General features: G+C 36.0%; 1 protein-coding gene across 1 annotated transcript; it reads left to right on the forward strand.

Annotated features, from left to right (window-relative positions):
• Positions 1-3,291: 3,291 nt before the first annotated feature.
• LOC130220682 (oocyte zinc finger protein XlCOF6-like) lies at positions 3,292-25,954 on the forward strand. Its single transcript, XM_056452905.1, has 4 exons — positions 3,292-3,863; positions 4,177-4,944; positions 13,662-14,769; positions 24,783-25,954. Exons 1-4 carry the CDS (start codon positions 3,809-3,811, stop codon positions 25,540-25,542), a joined length of 2,691 nt encoding a protein of 896 aa, XP_056308880.1. The 5' UTR covers positions 3,292-3,808; the 3' UTR covers positions 25,543-25,954.
• Positions 25,955-27,527: the final 1,573 nt, after the last annotated feature.

The raw sequence follows: 27,527 nt of genomic DNA on the forward strand, positions 1-27,527 counted from the left end.
TTCTTTATTCGAAATTTGGCCCTTTGAATAATAAAATAAAAAAAATCATTCATTTATTCATTTTCTTAATCATTTATTAGTCCCTTTATTAATCCGGGGTCACCACAGCGGAATGAACCGCCTAAAACGATAATAATAATGATGATAATAATAATAATAATGTAGAGCTTCATCATTTTTCTAGCCTCTCTTGTACTCAATGTACTCAAAAAAAATACATTAGCCAAATTATTATATAAAATCAATTTTATTACAGGCTGATTTTATTGTTAATTTTTTTGTTTAAAGAATAAGGATTTAGCTAAAAAGTTACTTGTAAAATGTTTTCTCTGTTTAAAAACTATGAATAGAGTCAGTAGTGAAAGATATCTTCACTTCACGCAAATAAATAATGTGATATCAAAATTAGTAAAAACTGTAGCAATAGTGTATAAAGCAAGATTTATCCTGGACAATAAATCAATGTATATATTATATAACACACTTATTTAGCCATATATGAGTTATTGTGTTGAAATTTGGGGGAATACATATAAATCTAACCTACGATCCTTATGCACAATGCAGAAAAAAGTAATTAGGAAATGTGGGGTATTTGAAGCATACGAATCCTTTATTTTTTTAATTGAAGATAATTAAGTTCAATGATTTGGTTAAATATAAAACAGCACAGTTTATGTTTAAAACTAGGAATAAAATACTTCTGAAATGCATACAAAAGTTTTTTTGAAGAAAGACAAGGGGTATATAATCTGAGAAGAACAACATTTTAGGAGGTTGAAAACAAGGACAACTTTAAAAAGTGTGTGTATGTCTGTCTGTGGTGTGAAATTATGAAACAGTCTAGAGCAGATTCTCAAACAATGTCAGGATATTGATCAATTTAAAAAGTTGTATAAATATATATATGTTATTAAAGGAATACAATAATGAATATAGAGGTGATTTGAAAAAGGATCAAATGAGAAAGGTATGCTGAAATTTATGGCTGTTTGCATGCGGTTATGTTACTTAAAACACAGTAAGTCCATATTGTGGAAAATAGATCATGCTTATAATTGAAACATTATTATTTTGTACAGCTGTTATTGAAATGACACTAAGTTTAACATTCCATTTTACAGCGAGCAACGCCACAACTACAGGACCTCTTCTTTCTCTTCTCATAATTTAAGTATTCTGAGACTAAATCTGACTTCTGTTAACTTAAACCTGCTTTCCCTGTATCTAAATTCATTTAATTGTATGTTATTCTGGTATATGATATATTTTTAAAGCATTAAAATAAAGTAAGCTACATAAATACTCACTGGAAATTTTGTATGTAATGAAATACATTAAATGTCAGAAGCTTCAATAAAAGTCTTTTCCTGTGTGTCAAGCTCTGATCTGTCCTCTCTTGTTCACTGCCTATTTTGACTTGTGTCTTCTGTGGATCTCTGAAGCTGGATTCTCAGTTGGATTTGTTTCTTCCTCTGACTGCTTCCTCCATACAACAACTACGCCTGGTCTTCAGCTGCGCTCCCCGGTCTGCTGTATTCTCCAGTACAGAATGCAGTGTCTGCATTTTAATTTATATATATATTTATTTATTTTTGCATTTTAATGATTTCTTGTTTACTTTTCTTGTTTGTTTACAGTTTAATTTATATATATATATATATATATATATATATATATACATTTTTATTTTAGAATAGTTGCTTCTAATTAGATGTGTACTATGTATTAAATGTTGTGAAATATACAATAAAAACTTTGATTATATTCATTCGTGTGGCATTTTTATACTTCAAAGTTTACACATGCAGTTGTTAAATTAAAAAGTAAAAAATGAACAATATTTAATTTTAAGCAATACTGCAAAAGAATCACTGCTTATTCTGTATTCTAGGCAGTATTGATAAATTGTAACAGAAAAATATTAAAACAGTAAGAACGTCGTCTCGCGGTTGATAAATGTCACACGACGACGCTGCAACAGCGTTCTCACGTCTTACATTTCTACGTTGTGACAATGTAGCGAGCACGTAAGCGGTGACGTTGCCTTTGAAAAAATACAACGTTGTGCAGACATTGCCATAACGTAGATGTGTTGGGTAGTGTCTACCTTCCTTTAAATTATCTTCTTTTCTGAAGACACGAGAAAGAAACACATACAGGTTTGGGATGACTTGATGGTGAGTAAATGATCAGTAAATTTTCATAATTGGGTGAACTAATCCTTTAACATTGATTTAGCTTTCTTCGTTAAATTATTTGTTTTACTGAAACCGGTTTATACTTGGCGCAGCGACAAGAGATTCAGTCTGTCAGAAGGCCTGAAATCACCTAAGAAGATTCACTCTCAAGAGAAACCCTCACAAGTGTGCACACTGTGGAAAGAGATTTAGACAATTAGAAAGCCTGAAAATACATGAGAGGATTCACACTGGAGAGAAACTGTACAAGTATTCACATTGATTGATAGAAATAAAACAAGAAGACACCATTTAAAGACTTTTTATCACAGATTGATAGTGAATATTACCACCATGTCAACTAAACACTTCTCATGGGTATATGTTTCTTTCCTTCTTTATCAGTTCTTTATCAGGTATAGGTTTTCGGAGTGTATCGCGCAAAACCAAGATAAAGATATTAAAATGCAAATTTCACGCTATCCTGACAGAAATATAACGTTAGCCCTGACTCCGTTACATGTGAGGAAGTAAAAAATTAGGCTAACCCTCGCTTAACTTAGTTTAAACCTTTTTGAGAAAATATAAAGTCAACCCAAAACACTTGATAATGGTGCACTCCCAAAACAAACCACTTACTATTTCTCCTGACTGAATACCCGCAATTCTTCTGAATCTACAGGCAGCCAATCAGCTTTCTCAGAACCCGCTACAGGCAGCCAATCAGCTTCCACTGAGCCACCTACAGGCAGCCAATAAGCTTTCGTTGATCAGCGTGCAGGCAAATATCCCGCCCACGGCGCTTATTCTGAGGCGGAGATCGGAGAGAGCTGAGCTTTGCTGTTTGATTATTGCTTTAATTCCTCCGATGTTACGGGTGTTGTTCGTCTATTCAGAGTAAGTGTATGATATCTGACCCTAGTAGCGTTCGTAGACTTGCGGGAATTATCTTGCGGTTTGAACTGCTGTAACATATGTGGTCAATGCTAATATACTCTCTTGTTTTTAGCTCGATGCTACGCTGTAAACACTCTTGTAATGTCTTACTCACGGGTTATCTGGGCACCTTTCATTTGTATCTCCATCTAATTCATTCACTAAGAGGTAGTTTAATGTTGATTATATTGAATATTGACTTTATAACTGAACATATGCTTGTGTAAACTCTCGAAAACGCTTTATTCTGAAGTAAAACAGAATTTGGGATTAGTATAATAATATAAAACACTTAATTCATTAAAATATTGAGAGATAAATGTAAGCTATCAGAGACATGATCACGCTGCACACATGAGATGTAGAATCGGCCGCTCAAGACTTGCGCATACATTTATTGAACAGGGAAGAAACACCTATTTGTTGCTTGTATAAGAATATTTTGATGATAAAACATATTTTAATAGGATGCATTTATAAAATGTGTTTCTGTGATTATAGCCAATGCTGCTGATATGGCATTAGAATATCAATTAATAAATATAAGCAAACAGAATGTGTTAGAAAAAATGTGTTTTTAATATTGACATATTTGTCCCTCCTCTTCCAGTGAAGCTCCTTCAGTTCAGCTATAAATACAGGAATATTCCCACCAGGCTCAAGTGAAGAGTTTACTGAAGGACAGCGAGAACATGAGTGATCCAGAACCCTGCAGAATTAAACATGAAGATACTGAACAACAAATAGGTTGGTGTTTATTCCTGATTGTTCATTAATAAGCCTGAAGAACAATAATGATCAAATGCTTTATCTGAGTTATTGAACATGCACAAGAAACAAATGATTTTACATGATTTCCACTACATACATTCTGCCATGGCGGGGCGCCACACCAAAATTCATGCTGCCACGGCTACATTACAGCTTCTCATTCACAACATAGTCATTCAATCAAAATTACAGCTTGTGTAGCCAATGTTTTTAGCACCTTTTGACTTCAGCTTTTGATGAGTTTTAAAGACTTAATAAAAACCTAATATTTTTTTTATTTCTATTTCAGACCTAATTGAAGAGAATGTGGTGAGCAAAAAGGAGGAACATCATGTCAAAGTTGAGGAAAAAAATCATTTACAGACTTTGAAAACAAGAGACAAGAATCGTTTCACCTGCACTCAGTGCGGGAAGAGCTTTAGCCAATTATCAAACCTTAATAAACACATGAAGATCCACACTGGAGAGAAACCATTCACATGCGCTCAGTGTGGAAAGAGGTTCATCTTCTTATCAAACCTTAATATACACATGAAAATCCACACTGGAGAGAAACCATTCACATGTTCTCAGTGTGGGAAGAGTTTCAGCCGATCATCAAACCTTAATCAACACATGAGGATCCACACTGGTGAGAAGCCATTCACATGCACTCAGTGTGGGAAGAGTTTCATCTTCTCATCAAACCTTAATAAACACATGAACATCCACACTGAAGAGGAACCATTGACATGTACTCAGTGTGGGAAGAGCTTTAGCCAATTATCAAGCCTTAATATACACATGAAGACCCACACTGGAGAGAAACCATTCACTTGTACTCGGTGTGGGAAGAGCTTCAGCCGATCATCCAACCTTAATCTACACTTGAAGACCCACACTGGAGAGAAACCATTCATATGCACTCAGTGTGGGAAGAGCTTCAGCCGATCATCCAACCTTAACCAACACATGAAGACCCACACTGGAGAGAAACCATTCATATGCACTCAGTGTGGGAAGAGTTTCAGCCATTCATCATCCGTTAATCGACACATGAGGATCCACACTGGAGAAGGCATAGGATAACCATTTTCAAGGTATTCCACGGTTTGAAAAAGTCAAGGTTTTTCTGCTAATTTTCTGCTATATCGTTCTTATGGTATAGGTTTTGTTTTGCAAATATCTCAGTATCTCCAGCAGAAAAGATATCTAAAATGCGTTTTTAAATTGTAAAGAAATCTGTGTTTCTGAATCTAAAGAAGACAGCAGAAGTCAATGATTCATTTGAGTTAATGTTTATTAACTGACATGTTTACTGCTCCAAAATATTTTGTGTTCAAAGGGGGAAAAAGTTTTACCTAGACATTTAAAAAGAGCATATATTAGAGCAGTAATCACAATACCGTCAAACCATGAAACTGATATTTTTAGCCAAGGTTATCACACCGTCAGAATCTTATACCGGCCCATGCCTTCACTGGAGAGAGACTATTCACATGTTCTCATCATACACACATGAAGAGTAGGCCTGGGCGATATGGCAAAAACTCTATTTTTTTTCCATATTGACCAATAAATCAATAAATTTCAACATAAATTGTTAATGCTTCCAGCTTTAAAAGTTATAATCCCAACAATGACTGATACATCAAAAATTAGACGGTCGATTAAATTACAATTTAAAATTGTTTATTACCAAAAACAGATTACGCATTTGGCCTTAAATAAAAAACATACATGATAGTAAAATACATTTAAAAAGACTAATCTGTTTAAGGTCTGGCATTATGAGGTGAATTAAATGTGCAAAACATAAATATACACTACAACTTCCAGCAAGTCCAAACTAATTGTAAAACTTTCAGGGTTTGTTTGGGGTGATACTTTTTCAGGTGATGGAATATGCTGGTTGTGTTGCCAGATTTGGTTTTCACAAACCACTGACATACTTTCTCATACTAAGGTTTTTCTTCTTCCGTCAAATAAACACAGCAGGACTATTAACAAAAATCAATCGCTCCCCTGAAAATACACATCTTTAATGCTCCGCTGTATCACAAACCTCTATCAACATTTTTAATACAAGTCATTATTTTAAAGATTATGACTTGAGAATCTGATTTTATCCCAGCACTGCACTTTCATTTTCTCCGTCTCACTCATGAGTTCAGGTGAGCGAGTGTTTTGAATTAGTTGAACTCCTCAGTTTAGTGTATAGTGTCATACTGGCACAGAAATATCAGTATAGGCTTTGCTAAATGGCTGGTCAAATGTAGGTCTGTTTATAAAAGAAGCAATAAACAGACGTGCATGTTGTCTTGATGAAACAGTGTTTCCTCTAGGATTTTTTCTAGCTGTGGCGGAAGACTCTATTGGGCATTTTACTCAGATCTACCAACTAAATGTGGCATTATTTCATTGACAAATCTTGTGAGCGCAGTATTAAGTTGAGATCTCATTCATGTAATAGCCTACGAGCATGATAATCTCTGTGTTCGAGCGCCGATTTCCTCTGCTCGTGCACAAAACTTCTTGCGCGCACTCAAATAAACGCTGCTGAAGTGCGATTTAGCGCGTTCATGTAACGAGTATGTCTCCAACATTTATAAGATTTGCTAGGAATATTTATGAATGTCTCCAATAGACCTACAGAGCAGCATTAATGCGTCCTGAAGTAAAGTGAAACGGCTATAAACTCCAGCAAGATAGTCACTGTATGCAGAACCACAGACCTTTATCTATACATAAAATATAATTATGGAAACTGTTCGTCATAACTGAAAACTACGCTGTGTTTGCTGGCATCATGCACCTGTCAGTCAGTCAGCACATAGCCTTAAAGGGTTAAACCAAGAACACACAGCTCTACTACGATTACAGAAGTTTGCGCTGTTATAATTTACTTACCTTTTAATACTTTTTTTGGTGCAATTTTTATAACCTGTTATTTAAAAAAAAAAACGACTGAATGTTTTAAATGAGAAGCTGTAATGTAGCCGTGGCGGGATGAATTTTGGTGTGGCACCCCACCACGGACGAATGAATGTAGCGGAAACCATGTGAAAGACAAATCGCATATATGTTGACTTATTTAACGTAAGCTATAGCTATAAGGTTAGGCTTATAGTATATATTTTGTATAAATAAGTTAATAAAAATGTAGGCAATATAAATCACAGAGTTTTGTGATGCAGCAATAAAAGTGGAGCATAATTTTCCATAAAGTGAAACAAACACGGCACATTTGACTGCGGTCAGGCCAGCACCAAGTCAAAAAGAACGGTCATTCTAGCCGCCAAGGTATTTCGCTCATACACTGTGTATTATGGTAGAGCGCTAAAAACTGAACTGAACACAAATACTGTTGCTGCTAACGCATGTTTGTCATGATAGATCAGTGTCTCACTGACTGATGAAATATTAAATAATAACAAAAAAAAAAACAAATGAATGCAAATAAGTAATCAGAATTTTGAGACTGCTTTATCTGTAATTACAAAATAAAAGCCATTAAATTCTTATAAACGATACTGCTGTCACTGTATTCAAAAAGCTAAACCAATAAAACAAATTGATTTCACAAGCAGCTACACCTTAAATTGATGGTAGACATTCGCACAGTGTCAACTAAACCTTTTTTTGGCCGTCTGATGTGGACTTATGAAATAAGTTTTAAACCCTACACAAAACCCTGTTTGACCCTGAATTAAAAAAGATTAAATAAAACTATTAGATATCACAGGCCAATTTTACCTCAGATTGACTGTAGACAATACCATGATGACACTTCTCATGGGTGTATGTTTCTTTCCTTATTTATGTTTATTACCTTCTTTATCAGTTCATATTTTCTGAGTGTATCACACAAAACTAAGATAAAGGTATTAAGAAGCAAATGTCACACTATCCTGACTGAAATATGTTAGCCCTGACTCAGTTACATGAAAGCAAGTTAACAATTAAGCTAATGCTGAGCTACATTAAGTTTCTACATTCTAAAACGCTTAACGTAGTTTAAACTTTTTTTAAGAAAATATAAAGTCAACCCAAAACACTTGATAATAGGTGCACTCCCAAAACAAACCACTTACTATTTCTCCTGACTGAATACCCGCAATTCTTCTGAACCTACAGACAGCCAATCAGGTTTCACTGAGCCACCTACAGGCAGCCAATCAGCTTTCGCTGATCAGCGTGCTGGCAAAAGTCTCGCCCACGGCGCTTATTCTGAGGCGGAGATCGGAGAGAGCTGAGCTTCGCTGTTTGACGTTCAATTGCTTTAATTCCTCTGATGTTACGGGTGTTGTTCGTCTATTCAGAGTAAGTGTATGATATCTGACCATAGTAGCGTTCGCAGACTTGCGGGAATTATCTTGCGGTTTGAACTGCTGTAACATATGTGGTCAATGCTAATATACTCTCTTGTTTTTAGCTCGATGCTACGCTGTAAACACTCTTGTAATGTCTTACTCACGGGTTATCTGGACACCTTTCATTTGTATCTCCATCTAATTCATTCACTAAGAGGTAGTTTAATGTTGATTATATTGAATATTGACTTTCTAACTGAACATATGCTTGTGTAAACCCTTGAAGAGACGCAAACACTTTATTTAGCAGTAAAACAGAATTTGAGATTAGTATAATAATATAAAACACTTAATTCATTAAAATATTGAGAGATAAATGTAAACAATCAGAGACATGATCACGCTGCACACATGAGATGTAGAATCGGCCACTCAAGACTTACACATGTATTGAACAGGGAAGAAACGCATATTTGTAGCTTGTGTAAGAATATTTTGATGATAAAACATATTTTAATAGGATGCATTTATAAAATTATATTAGAGAGTGTTTTAATTCAGGAATTATATTGTGGCAAATGTTTAGAAAATGTGTGTTCTGAACGAATTTTCCAGTATTTATCATTTATCAGACTGCAAGACTTTTTATCAGTGTATCAGTTTAATCAGTTTGTATTTTTAATACAGTTAATGATGTTTAAGAAACGGTTATGATTGTAAACTATATACTGAATATTTGCAAGTGTTTCCGTTATAAATACTAGAATATTCCCATCAGGCTCAAGTGAAGAGTTTACTGAAGGACAGCGAGAACATGAGTGATCCAGAACCCTGCAGAATTAAACATGAAGATACTGAACAACAAATAGGTTGGTGTTTATTCCTGATTCTTCATTAATAAGCCTGAACAACAATAATGATCAAAAGCTTTGAACAGTTGATCTGATTTATTGAACAAGCACAAGAAACAAATGATTTTATATAAAGACAGAGAAAAGTAAATCCACTTTCTATTCACAAGGTAATAAATAGGGTCTGAAGCTCAGTTGTCTTTTAATTGATCAAATGGCAAGTAAAAGGAGATTTGTAAAACATTTAACCCTTCGGGGTCTAAGGAGACGTGTTGACATTTCCTGACATTTGTACTGTTTTCATTTTCTTATAAATATACTGGTTATATAACGTATTTCTAAATATATATTTTGGCTAAAGTCTGATCACACTGTATTGGGCACAAACTGTGTTAAAATAATATACAAGCAGCATGTGTGTTTTATTTCTGAGAAAATATGGATATGCATGTTTTTTTACTTTTAAAATCACAGAAACACAGCTAAACAGCAGGTCATAAATGTGTTTATACAGCTTTTTTTAAACTAATTGATAATGGTTAGAGTTTTTGCCACCAGATGATCTGAAAATCCCCCTGTTTGCTCATTCACTTTAAACAATATATTGATTTACATCAGACAAGACACTTTTTTTTTTTTATTAAAGCCTGTATGCGTGGGTGGGTCTGTGTCATAGTACCAGTAAACAATTAAAAAATATTATTTTATATATTTTTAAAGTTTTGCTGCATAAGGGGCCGATCACAGCGAACACGCTTTTTGCATTGAGAGGCGCATTTTTTGAACAGTTTATTAACTGTCATGAATGCTTTGCACGCTGCTTATGCGGCCTGCACGCCTCGCATTTTTGCTACAAGCAGGATGTGTGCTTGCAGTTTGAAAGTCAACTCTGAGTGAAAAACATCAGTCGCCGCTTTTTCATTCTCCAATCAAATGAAAGCAGAGGCAGGGTTTCCATTGAGGTGACAGCAGTGTTTGTGTTGTCAAGACTACTACGGAGAACTCTTAAAGATGGAGGAGTGACTAGTGGTCGATGTTTCAAGTTATCCAGAGCTGTATTACTTTACAAATCTTGAATATCACAATATTATTAAATATTACAATTATAACAACAGCAACACTTGCGACTAACAAACCTAACCTTTTTTTCAGTTGGAAAATTAGTTATTTATAGTTCTTATAATATATAATTTTTTTAAATAGTCCACAGCCTAATCAACGAATCAAACAAATCCACAGAATTTCTTGAGTTTTGCATAATTATTAACTCTGCACCAAACTGAGCCATTTTACAGCGTATAAAACATGTATACAAATTAATGCAATATCATATGTAAACAGCAAAATTGTTATATGCTATAGAAGCCTATACATTACCAAAAGTCAACATATGCGTATGTCCTGGGGGTATTCCAGAAAGCAGGTTATGTGACATACCCAGGTAAGTTTGAGAGTAAGTAGATAACCTCAGCTTTGGTTCCAAAATCGAAGGTAACTTCTGGGGAATGTTAAATTCCAGAGGTTGTCTGTGTCAAAGAGTTAACTGAGCATTGCGTGCTCTTTTGATGAGAATATTTATGGACCTAGAAGCACAGATATACAAGTTTTTTTCATTGTGAGAGGGTTATTAGTGCATAGTTCTTTTCATAACCAAATGTATATTTGAATGAACGTTGTCATTTTCAAAAGAATCGGTAATGTATTTGACAAACCTTTTGAAATCACACGTGATAAACTGCGGGTCTGCGCTTACCATAGAAAACATTCAGTGCAGCTCTTTGTATACGCGTCAGGGCATTTTAGGCAACTGTACAATGTAGCAATAGCGTGTAAAGGACCATCTGTACAGTAAGCCTGGCACTGAACTGTTTTATACACTTTTGTACAGTTCGTTGGTCATAAACCATTGCGTATCATTACACAGATGATTCAGAGCGCAGCAATAGCATAGTGGACAGTGTATCATTAAAGAACAACAGAGCGCACAGCGGAGAGAGTTCGAATCTCACATAGAGATCTCGTGTTTTCTCTTTCTCTTTCTGCACCCCTCACATTTTTCTGTAGCTTATATATATATATAATATTATAAGAAGTGGCAGCTTTGTCTTTTGTAGGAAAATATGTCCATATTTTAAGATGTAGGATGTCGTTAATATGTATCTATTCACACACACATACTTTACATTTTTTTATATCATTTTTTTTTTCAGAGTTTCCAAATTGCTATTGTGTGCATTAATTGCAGCCGGTTTTAAAGCTCCATCATTCACCAAAGGACACTGATAATATGAAATCTGTCCTCAGTGACCCAAGCAGACCAAAGAGATGGAAGAGTGATAAGAAATATAATTTGTCAAAAAAAATATGTTTAATTAAATAGTTTGGTCTGAAGCACAGTTCATTCTTTCATTTACATTTCTCACCTTAGGGTGACGCTCATGTGACTATTTTTTTTTTGTAGATGGACCTTATACAGGTTTTTTTTTAGAATTTTATATATATATGTATATATATATATATATATATATATATATATATATATATATATATATATATATATATATATATATATATATAAGATTGTTTTGTGATACAATAGGGAAATTAAAATATGGAAAAGTGCAGGCAAATGTTTATGTAACCCTCTTCGTTGGTGTGCTTCCCCAAAATGTCGCTGCATTGTGTATGTGTGATAGGATGAATAAGGACACCAAGACCGTGGTTGAGCCAAACAGAGCAGCTTTCCCTTTAAAGGACTCCCCTCTTCATTTTGTCACCTGCACAGCAGAAATGGCACTGCAAAATCTTTCCCATAAGGAAACACAACTGAGTACATCACAAAATATCTTCAAAGATTTTAATGTGTAACAAATTGCCCCAAATAGATTATGTAAATGTGGCTGCAACTAAATAACTAGTAAGCTAGCTGTTCAACTAACTTAAACACTGAAAAGATAAACTACAACATATGACAGGCAATTATAAATGTTAAATATATTCAGAATATAAAGAACCAACCAAATAAAATCAGCCCTAAAACCACATAACATATGCTCTGCCGCATGGAAACATCTAAAATATCAGAAATATAAGTCAATCTATCAAAAATAAGGACATCTACACATCGGTTAATGCCCTAACTATAACATATCTCATAAAATAACATGGATGGCAAATGTTATTGACAAAATCAAACTGATTCTCTGTGTAGGGCTGGATCAATCCTCCTTACCTTTCCCACAAGGAAACACAACTGAGGCCAACCAGCAGCCCATCTCCCTAACACAACACACAGCTCCCCCCGGAGGACAGGAAGGATATTACCTACACTGCTTGTTAGTTGAGGTAGAGGGAACTTCGTCTGCAAGCAAAACAAAAAGCATAAAAACCTAAAGCTACCTGACAACAATCACTTACAACAGTGACAGATTGTGTGGTTTAAGTCAAATAACTCAACCACTGAGAGCCTTTATTAACGCACAGAGCAGCTCCTCTAACTTGTGGCCCACAGCAGTTAAACAGGCCTCAGCCTCCTTTCTATTAGCTGCATAACAGAAAGAATATTCTACAGTGTTTAATACAGCTCCATTAATCAAATATTACCTTTTCAGAGAATGTTTCTGTGTTTAATTATGACTTTGGACAGAGTTCTTCTAGCTCCAGAAGTATTACAGTTTCTATAAGCCTTATATACTAGTCAATACACATTTGTATTGTGGCCTTAAGAAATTAATGTCAGGAAAATTAAATGCATGAATGGTTGCATAACATACCCACAAAGAATGTTAACGTGAAGTTCAATTTTTCATTACAATAAAAGGGAGGGGGGCATGTGTAATTTAATGAACTAACAAATTTCCTCTTTTCTTATCTATTTCTTATTTTATATGTCTTTCCTTTGTTGGTGCAGATGTGTAATCTGTGACTAAAACCTCCATCTCCGCCTCTGTAAAGTGCGTCGCCTTTTTTTCTCACCGTAACTTTCTATGGTGACTCGTGAATTCGGCGATCTACTGAAAATGCCTTCGGGTATGCGCCATGCGCGTGCATTAACCCGCGGTTATCTTCAGGAGGTTGATTGAACTAACTAATTAGCTGTTTTGGAACTGACATACTCACGGTAAGCAGGTTTTGGGTTAATCAACCGAGAGTTTAGGGTTTAGCAGATGGTAAGTTGACCCAGCTTTCTGGAATACCGCCCTGGTTTTTTACGAGCGCACATGAACCAGGACTGAGACCGAGAAAATAAAAGCACACAAGCTCTAAGGTAAAACCACACGCTCAAGACATAATCTTTAAACTAATGACTTCCATTAAAAATATTGACAGAGGTTTGTGACAAAACAATTACAGCGGAGCATTAATTAAATGTATATTTTTTTATAGAGCAATCTTTTTTTTTTTTTTTTGCACTTTTGAGGCTTTATGCAGATTTGTTACATTTAATGTGCATCACAATTACAGCTTGTGTGACCAATGATTTTAGCACCTTTTGACTTCAGCTTAAAGACCTAATAAAAAAACAGATTTTTTATTTTTAATTTCAGGCCTAATTGAAGAAAACGTGGTGAGTAAAGAGGAGGAACATCATGTCAAAATTGAGGAAAAAAATCATTTACAGACTTACGGAGACGAGAATCATTTCACCTGTACTCAGTGTGGGAAGAGTTGTGGAAGAAAAGATGATCTTAAGATTCACATGAGGATCCACACTGGAGAGAAACCATTCACATGCACTCAGTGTGGGAAGAGTTTCAGCCAATCATCAAACCTTAATAGACACATGAATATCCACACTGGAGACAAACCATTCACATGCACTCAGTGTAGTAAGAGTTTCAGCCGACCATTACACCTTAAACTACACATGAATGTCCACACAGGAGAGAGACCATTCACCTGCACTCAGTGTGGTAAGAGTTTCAGCCGACCATTACACCTTAAACTACACATGAAGATCCACACTGGAGAGAAACCATTCACATGCACTCAGTGTGGTAAGAGTTTCAGTGTCTCGTCAAATCTTAAGCAACACATGAATATCCACACTGGAGAGAAACCATTCACATGCACTCAGTGTGGGAAGAGTTTCAGCCGATCATCAATCCTTAATCAACACATGTGGATCCACAATGAAGAGAAACTATTCAAATGCACTCAGTGTGGGAAGAGTTTCAGCCACTCATCAATCCTTAATCAACACATGAGGATCCACAATGAAGAGAAACCATTCACATGCACTCAGTGTGGGAAAAGTTTCATCTACTTATCAAACTTTAATAAACACATGAATATCCACACCGGAGAGAAACCATTCACATGTACTCAGTGTGGGAAGAGCTTCAGTCAATCTTCACATCTTAATCAACACATGAAGATCCACACTGGAGAGAAACCATTCACTTGCACTCAGTGTGGGAAGAGTTTTAGGCATTCATCATCCCTTAATCAACACATGAAGATCCACACTGGAGAGAAACCATTCACATGCACTCAGTGTGGGAAGAGTTTCAGCCATTCATCATCCCTTAATCAACACATGAAGATCCACACTGGAGAGAAACCATTCACATGTTCTCAGTGTGGGAAGAGTTTCAGCCATTCATCAGGCCTTAATCAACACATGAGGATTCACACTGGAGAGAAACCATTCATATGCACTCAGTGTGGAAAGAGTTTCAGCCAATCATCAGCCCTTAATCAACACATGAGGATTCACACTGGAGAAGGCAAGGGACGATAACTGTTTTCAAGGTATGCCGCGGTTTGGAAAAGTCAAGATTTTAAAACCGTCGAAAGTTTCTGCTATACCATTCCTATTGTGTATGTCAGGTTTTTATGTTTTTGTTTTTTAGTACAATAGTATCTCCAGCAGAAAAGATATCTAAAATGTAGGGCTGGATGATATGGCAAAAATGTATATCACAATATATTTCTTCATTTCGGTTGATATGATATAATTCCGATTTCGATATAGACAATATTAAAAACACAGGAAAAACACTGCCAAGAACACACACAATGGATGTCTGTACCTACAAATGTCTGCAAACTGAATTAGCAAAGTCTATAATACCTCCAGGCTCTTATAACTTTTTTTTTTTTTTTTTTTATAAAAACAATACAAAAAAATTGATGTTCAATTTTTATTTGTGTTAGCCTTTACAAACAATAAATGTTAAATAAACTATCAAATAAATAAAACTCTGACTCAGCTTATATATTTATATATAATAGACATAGTTCAAGAAAGTTAGCTTGACCAACGTAAGTATTTAACAATTAAAATAATACCAAAACCTTACAATTGACATCCACATAACAAAAACAGAATAATAATAATAATTATATTAAATAAATCAAAGAGCATAGGCTACATTAATATTTGCAATAGAAAATAATTGTTTGAATACGTTCATAGATCTGACCCTGCTTCCATTCATGGCCAAGATTTTGGAGAAAGTAGTGTTCAATCAAGTCCTGGACATTCTTACTCAAAACAACCTCATGGACAACAAGCAATCTGGCTTTAAGAAAGGCCACTCAACTGAGACTGCCCTGCTCTCGGTCGTGGAGGATCTCAGACTGGCTAAAGCAGACTCTAAATCATCTGTCCTCATCTTGCTGGATTTATCAGCTGCTTTTGACACTGTAAACCACCAGATCCTGCTATCTACGCTTGAGTCACTGGGCGTCGCAGGCACTGTTATTCAATGGTTCAGTTCTTACCTCTCGGACAGGTCATTCAGGGTGTCTTGGAGGGGAGAGGTGTCCAACCTACAGCATCTAAACACTGGGGTACCTCAGGGCTCTGTTCTTGGACCACTTCTCTTCTCTATCTACACGGCATCTTTAGGAACAGTCATCCAGAAACATGGTTTTTCCTACCACTGCTATGCTGATGACACCCAGCTATACCTCTCTTTTCACCCTGATGATCCCTCGGTTCCAGCTCGCATCTCAGCCTGCCTGTCAGACATTTCACACTGGATGAAAGATCATCATCTTCAGCTTAACCTCGCGAAAACGGAAATGCTTGAAGTTTCTGCCAACCCGACTCTACACCATAACTTCTCAATCCAGATGGATGGAGCAACCACCACTGCATCCAAAATGGTAAAAAGCCTTGGAGTAACGATTGATGACCAACTAAACTTCTCTGACCACATTTCTAGAACTGCTCGATCTTGCAGATTCGCACTCTATAACATCAGAAAGGTCCGACCCTTCCTATCTGAACATGCAGCTCAACTCATTGTTCAAGCTCTTGTTCTCTCCAAACTGGACTATTGCAACTCTCTGCTAGCCGGGCTACCAGCTAGTTCTATCAAACCTCTTCAGCTGCTTCAGAACGCAGCAGCACGAGTGGTCTTTGATGAACCCAAAAGAGCACATGTCACTCCGCTACTCACCCGTTTGCACTGGCTGCCAGTTGCTGCTCGCATCAAATTCAAAGCTCTGATGTTTGCTTACAAAGCGACCTCTGGCTTTGCTCCTTCATATCTGCTCTCACTTCTGCAGATCTATGTGCCCTCCAGAAACTTGCGTTCTGTGAATGAACGTCGCCTCGTGGTTCCATCCCTAAGAGGGAAGAAATCACTTTCCCGAACTCTCACATTCAATCTGCCCAGTTGGTGGAATGAACTCCCTAACTACATCAGAACAGCAGAGTCACTTGCTGTCTTCAAAAAACGACTAAAAACTCAACTGTTTAGTCTCCACTTTCCTTCCTAATCTTAACTGCCTCTCTGGCTATACCCCTAACTGTACTCTCTCTCTCTCTCTCTCTCTCTCAAAAAAAAAAAAAACATTACTAATGCTTTGCTTCTTAGACTACACACCTGAAACTTGTCTATAGCACTTGTTCACTGTTGCTCTTATAGTTATGTAAATTGCTTCCTTGTCCTCATTTGTAAGTCGCTTTGGATAAAAGCGTCTGCTAAATGACTAAATGTAAATATATATATATATATATATATATATATATATATATATATATATATATATATATATATATATATATATATATATATATATATATATATATATTATACATACACACACACACACACACTCAAGTGTATATATATAATTATATACATTATAAGTATAGTGTATATATAAAGTATCCAAAATATTTCCCTTTACTAAAAATGACTATAGTATTTTAAATGTGTAACAGCTGGTTTTATTGGATTTTTTTTTTTTTAGCTGTTATTTACTATAATGTTTCTGTTTAGTACAGCATATGATTGACTTAGATTTGAGTTGCTTCGATTTAAAAAGGAAATCGTAAAAATATCTTAGATGTAGCTAAGCTACTTTTGCCATGTAGCTTTTAGCTTAGCTTGCTACATTTCCCAGGGGCTAGTTTTTAGTGTAGTTAAGCTACATTTTAAGTGGAGTAGCTAATAGCTTAGCTCACTATATTTTTCAAGTAGCTTGCCCAACACTGCATGTTATGGAGGAGTGTGAACACTGCAGTCATGACAGAGTTAAATGTGCTCAGATGAAGAAAAATCCCTTGATCACGTTAAAATGACAGTTAATCTGTATGTACTTCTTAGCAGGAGAGTGACAGGCCGCACTGGTAAGCAATATCTTCATAATATGGTTTAATTAAAATAAATGTTTAACAAATTAATCTCTCTTGACAGTCTTTACAAGTGAAGGAATTATCTACATACAATATGAATTCCCAATTAGAAAAACACAAACTATAATATACTATTCATGAAAATACTTAAATCAAATACTAATCCAAATGCCCAACACAAGCGAGCTGTGCTCCAGATCAGCTCAGCTTGATAAATAATGTCTCCAACACTGTCTGTAGTCCTATTTAGCAAATTCTTCTTCTTTTTTGTTTAATGGCGGGTGGCAAACCAGCTTGAGGTGCATTACCGCCACCTACTGTGTTGGAGTGTGAGACTTCAAAGAGTGGAAGGATGACTACAGATTCTCTATTATTTAAAAAAGCAAATTAAATAAAATCCTGTAAATTAAACCTGTACTCCTAAATTTTTTTAAAAGACAGTCGTATACCTTAGACTGTTTCTGTGCATTTTGAAAAATGTCTGCGATTGAGATGTCAGTCATGTCCGGATCTCTTAATTTTATTTTAAACTGGTTCCTCTCTCTTCTATATTTTGTACACTTAATTATTACATGTTCAATGGTTTAAATTTTTCCACAATGACTGCAGCATTCGGTTTCCCTTTTTCCTATCTTGTATAGTGAGCTGTTTAAATTGGAGTGACCTATACGAAGTCTGGTTATCACTGTGTCTTCCTCCCTGTTCCCATATACTTTCCTTTCGTTCCCCACTTTAGCTTGTGTGTTATACAGATGTCTTTCTTTTGATTCTGAATTCCATTATTTATTTATTTATATATATACTTGTATATATACCAACAAACACTCCATCCGACAGTTTTTGCTCGTCAAAGTGTATCTTAGCTGAAAGACTGTCACTTCTCTCATTATTTCGGGTTATTTTTAGTTTCCTTGCATCTATCACTTTTGCTCCTGTAATGCTTTTCTTAATCGCTTCTACAGCTACATTTGTTGGAATTCCCATAATGACTCCTCTCGTCCATTGCTTTTCTCCCTTTATTTGACTTGTGACTTTTTGCCCCAATATAGACTTGATCCCTAAAGCCGCTTTTTGTTGTTTACTGTCTTTACAGAAAATTATCATTTTCCCATCTCTCAACATTTTAGCACTTTCTGTTTCCAACTGTTTCTTTCAAAGATTTTGTCAATTTCAAAGGATTCAAATGACTTGCCTCCCCTGACATAAACTTCACCATTATTTTATACTCCTCCTTTATTTTGCTCACCTGGTGACTTTCTCTTTCACTTTCTGTTCCTGAAGTTTGGCTCCAATCTTTTCTCCTTTTTCGCTTTTCTACTAAATTCAACTTGCTGCATTTCTTTCTTTCGTCTTCCTCACCATTTAATTCATCCTCCACATCCAACTCACTTCCGGATTCTATTCCCCTTTTTGGAAAAACGGGGAATAAAAAGTTTGGAAAAACTTGAAGCATGCTAAAACAGGCCATGGCAAAAGTGGAGACCCGGGTAGACAATTACAGAATATGTTTTTCCACCAGTCGTAGCTTTTACACTGATGTGTTTGTTTGTGGAGCGGGCTAGATCTAAATAAAAAACATCAGTATTTTTTTTAGTAAGTGTACTTTTTTTGTGCTTTCATTCTTGCCATAATAAAAATATATTTGTAGAGCAACTCATGTTCTCTTGTGATTAATATTGTAATAAACTTTAAATGGTAAAACTGTCCGAGACATGAACAAAAGCAAGTCATGCATCAAAGTTTTTTGAATGGTTATAAAAATGCTTATAATCATTCAAATAATGTATAAAAACAATGAAAAGTAATTAGTTTTAAAATATTGAATGATATCATAGATATTTACATTAGATGTCGCCTGCCCTGTTGTTGTCTATTGGAAGGAATGCGTCAATAGAGCCGCCATTTTAGTACAGGGTAGCGCTCCTTTGAAATGAATGCAGGACCAAGGTGCTGTGGAGGACTGTGGCCATCCAGAGCCAGAGATATAAACGTATATCTATGATCAGGAGTTTTGCCGGAGGACAGTATGCAATTTTATTTTTTAAATTACGAAAATTATAATTTACGTCACTTTTCTACATTAATGGATAAGTGATCGCACAGGTATTCCTGACAAAAATCTTGTGTTTGTGTGAATGGAAATGTACTATCCTCCCTTCCTGTTAAATCTGATCTTATGCGTGTCCTGAAACACACCCCCTCTCCCACTTCCACTTCTCATACTGACGGAGGGAGCGATTAGTTTGTGAATCCGACAATAATACACGTTTCTGGCACCGCAGCATCTCATTGTCATATTTCATTAACATTGTTTGCTGATTTTATGAAACAAAACTAGCATAAGCCGAATATTTAGTGCAAGTTGGTGCTATTTTGCCTAATGGTGAATGGAGTAAATGACTATTATCATCAATAACGTTACCTGTTTAGCACAAAAGTTAATAACATACAAAAACATAAACAAAATAAATCTTACCTATGAAAAGTTCTGCCTTTGTGCTTTGTATTTTTTGTTAGCTCGTTACTACACCGGTAGACAGCGCTAAAGTCCAGCATCTTTGCATTGTAACACTGTCTTGACTAGTGCGGTTGAATGACATTTGTCCTGGGAGCACTGTACAAATGTGGCGGCGCTATTGACGCATGCTCAGGGTCCCTATGCGATATCTAGCGTATATATCTATGGGACGATATTATGATATGACGTAGTTTCGGAATCTTCCTACTTCTCTGTTTATCCGTATGATTATACGGTGGGTTTTGACCGCCCCCTGTCGTTTTAAAGAATATCACAATGGCGAACGCGGCAAGTATAAAAGCGTGAATATTCGTGAGGTGCGCGATGCGGTATAATTCAGCTTGAGGCGGAGATCGGAGAGAGCAGAACTTCGCTGTTTGACGTTCAATTGGTTTAATTCCTCTTATGTTACGGGTGTTGTTCGTCTATTCAGAGTAAGTGTATGATGTCTGACCATAGTAGCGTTCGCAGACTTGCGGGAATTATCTTGCGGTTTGAACTGTTTTAACATATGTGGTCAATGCTAATATACTCTCTTGTTTTTAGCTCGATGCTACGCTGTAAACACTCTTGTAATGTCTTACTCACGGGTTATCTGGACACCTTTCATTTGTATCTCCATCTAATTCATTCACTAAGAGGTAGTTTAATGCTGATTATATTGAATATTGACTTTCTAACTGAACATATGCTTGTGTAAACCCTTGAAGAGACGCAAACGCTTTATTTAGCAGTAAAACTGAATTTGGGATTAATATAATAATATAAAACACTTAATTCATTAAAATATTGAGAGATACATGTAAACAATCAGAGACATGATCACATTTATTAAACAGGGAAGAAACACCTATTTGTAGCTTGTGTAAGAATATTTTGATGATTAAACATATTTTAATAGGATGTATTTATAAAATGATATTAGAGAGTGTTTTAATTGAGGAAATATTTTAAGGCAGATTTTTAAAAAGGTGCTTTCTGGAGAAATTTTACAATATCATTTAGCAGACTGAAAGACTTTATAAGACTTTTTATCAGTGTTGTTGTTTGTTGTTGTTTGTATGTTTTTAATACAGTTAATAATGTTTAAGAACAGTTGTGATTGTAAATTATATACTGAATATTTAATGCAAGTGTTTCTGTTATCAATACAGGAATATTCCCATCAGGCTCAAGTGAGGAGTTTACTGAAGGACAGCGAGAACATGAGTGATCCAGAACCCTGCAGAATTAAACATGAAGATACTGAACAACAAATAGGTTGGTGTTTATTCCTGATTCTTCATTAATAAGCCTAAAGAACTAATAAGTTATAAAGCAGAGTTTCGCGACCAACATGACAAAGCATCTGCGGTTGGTTCATACTTCATAAATATCGAATTAAAAGACTAGCGCGTTAGGTTCAATGTGCATCCCGCAGGTGCAACCAACAAGAGTTGTGCATTTTAGTTTAACTTTTTGAGCAATTCGGTGTTAATTTTTAATTAAATATATCGAGCTGAAATTAAACAGCGCATTTTCTCCGCCTCCTCATACACAAACAGTGCTGCTGAAGCACGCAAAAGAGGCGGCTTTACACTCTGTCATTTATAATCTTAACTAATGTTTAATATTTTTTTTCTTTTTTCCTGTCATTTCTCTAAAGCAGATTATTATTTTTTTTAATCTGATTCTTTTAAAACCGAAAGCAGCGCCCGTCAATTGGTGTTTTTCCATAAGATACATCTTTATGAATGTTTTATTTTATGAGTACAGCCTTTAATGTGCTCTATAATAATTTTATTCTATTCAAAGCAGCACTTTTATCCTCATGCATCGCTCTCATGCCACAATTTTGTGTCGGATGATTGCCTTTTTTTCCTGCCTGCGCGCGCGATAAATTCCTTTTGCATAAAGGTTTTAATCAGAAGACAGGTAATTTAATTACTTTCGATGTGCTGAAATATTTGTTAAACGAATGTTATTTTAAAAAGCATATATACATATTAAAACTGGAAAACAGACTTAAGTGCATGGTCTAATCGGAAATAAAGGAAATTAGTTATAGATTTCATTATTTAATGCATAAAATAGGCCAGTCTTTTTATAAATTGAGTTTAAATGATCTGAAACTTTTAATTACATTTTTATTCTCTGTAAATAATAAAAGTTGCATCAGATTGATGAAAACGAACCTGAAAACCTGCGTGAACAGGTCCACAATAACTTCTTTTTTTTTTTTTACATCAAAACAATTGTATCCAGTGTCTTCTGTCTACATAACTGGCAAAAGCATCAGAAAAAAACTGCTGAATCTCTGTGAATATTTGCTTAATTAATAAAACAAATGTTTTTTGGTTTAGTGATGTTAGTAATGCATAGAAAAATGCAAAGCAGAATTCTCCTAAGCTTATAACCCCACAAATGTCAGCCACGTTGTGATGGCTTTTAAGGTGGTTAATGAGGTTTGTTGTGTTACCTTGGGAGGTGTGGACTGAACAGAAGCAAAGGCTACCTGATCAAAATTACATTCCTCAAAAAACACTTGCAATCTAGACACAGTCACCTGCTTGTGATGCGGTACCATCCGTAAACTCCGGCCATTAAAATAATGGCTTGGTCTTTATACAGTGATATCGTGACGGTATTTAATTATTGATCGTTGGCCACAAATATCGTTATCGTGATCATAATACGATTAATCGTGTAGCCCTAGACAGAAAAAGCAAGTACACTTTCTATTCAAAGGTAATAAATAGGGTCTGAAGCTCAATTGTCTTTTAATTGATAAAATAGTCATTTGATCAAAAGGATTTAGTATACATTGAACCCTCAGGGGTCAAAAGGACACATGTGGGCATTCCCTGACATTTGTGCTGTTTTCATTGGGTTGGTGGTCTGGGGCTGGGCAGTGCGCTGTTGCAAACCTGGCCAATTTTTCCCTACTCGCCTATGTCATTTTATTATTCGCACAATCAAGTTCAAAACCGCACAATCTGGCAACACTGCCTAGACCATGCATTTCTTTGATTGTCTTTAAGGGATGCTCATAATAATCAATTAATCAATAACCGAAAGGGGTGCTTTTAACTGATTAATGGTATCAGTTAAACGATTAAAAAATATTATTTTATATATTTTTAAAGTTTGGCTGCATGAGGGGCTGCATTTTTTTTATTTTTTTACGGAAGTAAAAAAACATGATGGGAAAAACAGCCTATGCTGGTTTAAAAGGATTTTCATTTGTTATCTAAATATGTAATTTAAGGGAAAATATGTAGGGCAGGTGTGTAAAGATGTTCTGTTGTTAATACATTCGCATGTTAAAATAAAAAAGTGTTTGCCCCCAAACCTAATAACTGATTTGGTGCACCCTTTGCCACAACAACGGCATGCAAGTATTTTCGTCTGTTACAGCGCTTGGGATAAATTTTGGGCCACTCATCTTTGCAGAATTGTTTAATTCAGCCACATTGGAGGGTTTTCAAGCATGAATCGGCTTTTTAAGGTCATGCCACAGCTTCTCAATGGGATTCAAGTCAGGACTTTGACTAGGCCACTCCAAAATAATCATTTTGTTTTTCTTCAGCCATTCAGAAGTCCACTTGCTGGTGTGGTTTGGATCATTGTTTTGCTGCAGAACCTAAGTTTGCTTCAGCTTGAGGTCACTAACAAATGGCCAGACGTTCTCCTTTAGGATAATTTGTGTGTGATTTCATCATTTTAGTGTGACACACTGCCACCACCACATTTTACTGTTGGCATGATGTTCATTTTCTGAAATGCAGTGTTACTTTTACGCCACACATAATGGCACACACACCTTGCAAAAAGTATTTATCCTTTGTCAGTCCACAGAGCATTTTCCCAAAGTCTTGGGAAATTATCAAGATGTTTTCTGGAAAACCTGAGACGAGCTTTTATGTTCTTTCAGCTCAGCAGTGGTTTTCTTATTGGAGCTCTGCTACATTTTTGCCCAGTTTCTTTCTTATGGTGGAGTCATGAACACTCACCTTAACTGAGGCAAGTGAGGCTTTTGTCGATGCTCTTGGTGTAATTTTGGTCAGCCGGCCACTCCTAGGAATTTGATCAACAGTAAAAATCACAAATTTGACCTCTTCCCAACAGGGAAAACGCCAACAATCAAGAATGCATGATTATTTGCCGTCATGGCTTTGCAATCAAAAAATGTGGTTCTAATGGAAGTCAATGGGGTAAAAACAGCCACAAACATATTGAAAAGGTAGTCAATTTGCCCAGAGTGTTTATTGTTGAGTTTTAAAAAGTTCCAAAGCATTTTCCTAACATATGTGTCAAAATAAGATTTGTCATCAAACATCAGTCAATTTGCTGAAACACAGAAAGTTGTGGCCAAATTAAAACTCAAAATCACGCCGATTGGATGTAAACGACCCAGCAGCACACAACGGTTAAATGTGCACTTTTCAGGCTTTATGCAGAAATGTTACATTAACGTGCATCACAATTACAGCTTGTATTTTAGCACCTTTTGACTTCAGCTTAAAGACCTAATAAAACACAGATTTTTTTTATTTCAGACCTAATTGAAGAAAATGTGGCGAGTAAAGAGGAGGAACATCATGTCAAAGTTGAGGAAAAAATTAATTTACAGACTTGCGGAGACAAAAATCATTTCACCTGTACTCAGTGTGGGAAGAGTTGTGGAAGAAAAGATGATCTTAAGGTTCACATGAGGATCCACACTGGAGAGAAACCATTCACATGCATTCAGTGTGGGAAGAGTTTCAGCCATTCATCAAACCTTAATAGACACCTGAGTATCCACACTGGAGACAAACCATTCACATGTACTCAGTGTGGGAAGAGTTTCAGCCGACCATTACACCTTAAACTACACATGAATATCCACACTGGAGAGAAACCATTCACCTGCACTCAGTGTGGGAAGAGTTTCAGCCGATCATCATCCCTTAATAAACACGTGAAGATCCACACTGGAGAGAAACTATTCAAATGCACTCAGTGTGGGAAGAGTTTCAGCCATTCATCCAAGCTTAATCAACACATGAATATCCACACTGGAGAGAAACCATTCATATGCATGCAGTGTGGGAAAAGTTTCAGCCGATCATCATTCCTTAATAAACACATGATGATCCACACCGGAGAGAAACCATTCACATGCACTCAGTGTGGGAAGAGTTTCAGTCAATCTTCACATCTTAATCAACACGTGAAGATTCACACTGGAGAAAAACCATTTATATGCACTCAGTGCGGGAAGAGTTTCAGGCATTCATCATCCCTTAATCAACACATGAGGATTCACACTGGAGAGAAACCATTCACATGCACTCACTGTGGGAAGAGTTTCAGCATCTCGTCAAACCTTAATCAACACATGAGGATCCACACTGGTGTAGGCATGGGACGATAATCGTTTTCAAGGTATACCACAGTTTGGGAAAAGTCAAGGTTTTAAAACCGCAAACATTTTCTGCTATATCGTTCGTATAGTATATGACATATTTTTATTTCTTTTTTTGTTTGTTTTGTGTTTAGTACAACACTATCTCCAGCAGATATCTAAAATGTCTTTTTAAATTGTAAAGAAATCTGTGTTTCTGAATCTAACGAAGACAGGAGAAGTCAATGATTCATTTGAGTTATTCACCTTGACATGTTTACTGCTCCACAATATTATAAATGTTTCTCAAAATTAAATATTTTGTGTTTAAAAGGGGAAAAGTTTTAGTTTTTTACCCTGACATTTAAAAAGAGCATTGATTAAAGCAACAATCACAAAACCATCAAACAATGATATTTTTATCCAAGGTTATCATACTGTCACAGTCATTATTTGGTAAACAAAGCAAGTCTCTCATATAATATATCTACTAAAAGTCAGAAAATATTACTTTACAAACTGTAATGTGGGTAAATCATATAAACATTTTCATATTAGTCAATAATATTACTTTAATTAATTTAAAAACTGACTAAATATAGATTTACACACATTTACTCAAGTAAATAAAGAGAATTAATGATAGGCTAAAAATCTGCGCAAATCTGCGCGCGCAGTTTCCGTGTGGGGCTACTCATGGTTAAAGTTGTTGCACATCCACCGGTTCCTGCCTCAAAATGAGCGAGTTTATACCACTTGTACATTTTAAAGGAAGCATTCAAAAAAAAAAAAAAAAAACACCAGCAAAGAAACTCGACACAGAGCAACATTAACACCTCACTGCCAACTAGTGTTTCGGAAGTGTTATTGCAGAGCAACAGAAACCGCGCGTGCAGAAGGATGAATGCACAGCTACGCGCGTTGCATGCCCCGTGGGTCACGCCGATCACTTGACGCAGAAGTATAAACCAGGCTTTATACCGGCCCATGCCTACACTGCAGAGAGACCATTCACATGTTCTCAGAGTGGGAAGAGTTTCAGACGATCAACACACCATCATACACGCATGAAGAGTAAGGCTGGGCGATATGGCAAAAACTATATATATATATATATATATATATATATATATATATGAGCAACCTGGATAACACCATATTGAGCAATTACAGGCCCATCTCAAATCTCCCTTTCATTGGCAAAATCATTGAAAAAGTTGTTTTTAATCAGGTTAACAAGTTCCTAAACTACAAGGGGTGTTTGGACAATTTTCAATCTGGTTTCAGACCACATCACAGTACAGAGAGCGCCCTTATAAAGATAATCAATGACATCTGCCTAAATACAGATTCAGGCAAACTAACAGTGCTGGTACTGCTCGATCTCAGTGCTGCATTTGACACTGTCGATCACAGCATACTTCTGGATAGGCTGGAAAACTGGGTTGGGCTGTCTGGGACGGTCCTCAAATGGTTCAGATCTTACCTTGAAGGAAGAGGTTACTATGTCAGTATAGGTGACCATAGGTCAGGGTGGACACCCATGACATGTGGAGTCCCACAAGGCTCGATTCTGGCACCACTCCTGTTCAACCTTTATATGCTCCCTCTGAGCCAAATAATGAGAAAAAACCAAATCTCCTACCACAGCTATGCTGATGACACTCAGATCTACCTAGCCTTACTGCCTAATGACTACAGCCCCATTGACACCCTCTGCCAATGCATTGATGAAATTAACAACTGGATGTGCCAAAACTTTCTTCAGTTAAACAAAGAGAAAACTGAAGTGATTGCGTTTGGGAACAGAGATGAGGTTCTCAAGGTGAATGCGTACCTTGGCTCTAAGGGTCAAACAACAAAAAATAAGGTCAAGAATCTTGGTGTGACTCGAGTCAGATCTGAGTTTTAATAGTCATATCAAAGCAGTTAGTAAATCAGCATACTATCATCTCAAAAACATTGCAAGAATTAGATGCTTTGTTTCCAGTGAAGACTTAGAGAAACTTGTTCAT

This window comes from Danio aesculapii, chromosome 3 (assembly GCF_903798145.1).
Source record: "Danio aesculapii chromosome 3, fDanAes4.1, whole genome shotgun sequence".
Lineage (NCBI taxonomy): Eukaryota > Metazoa > Chordata > Actinopteri > Cypriniformes > Danionidae > Danio > Danio aesculapii.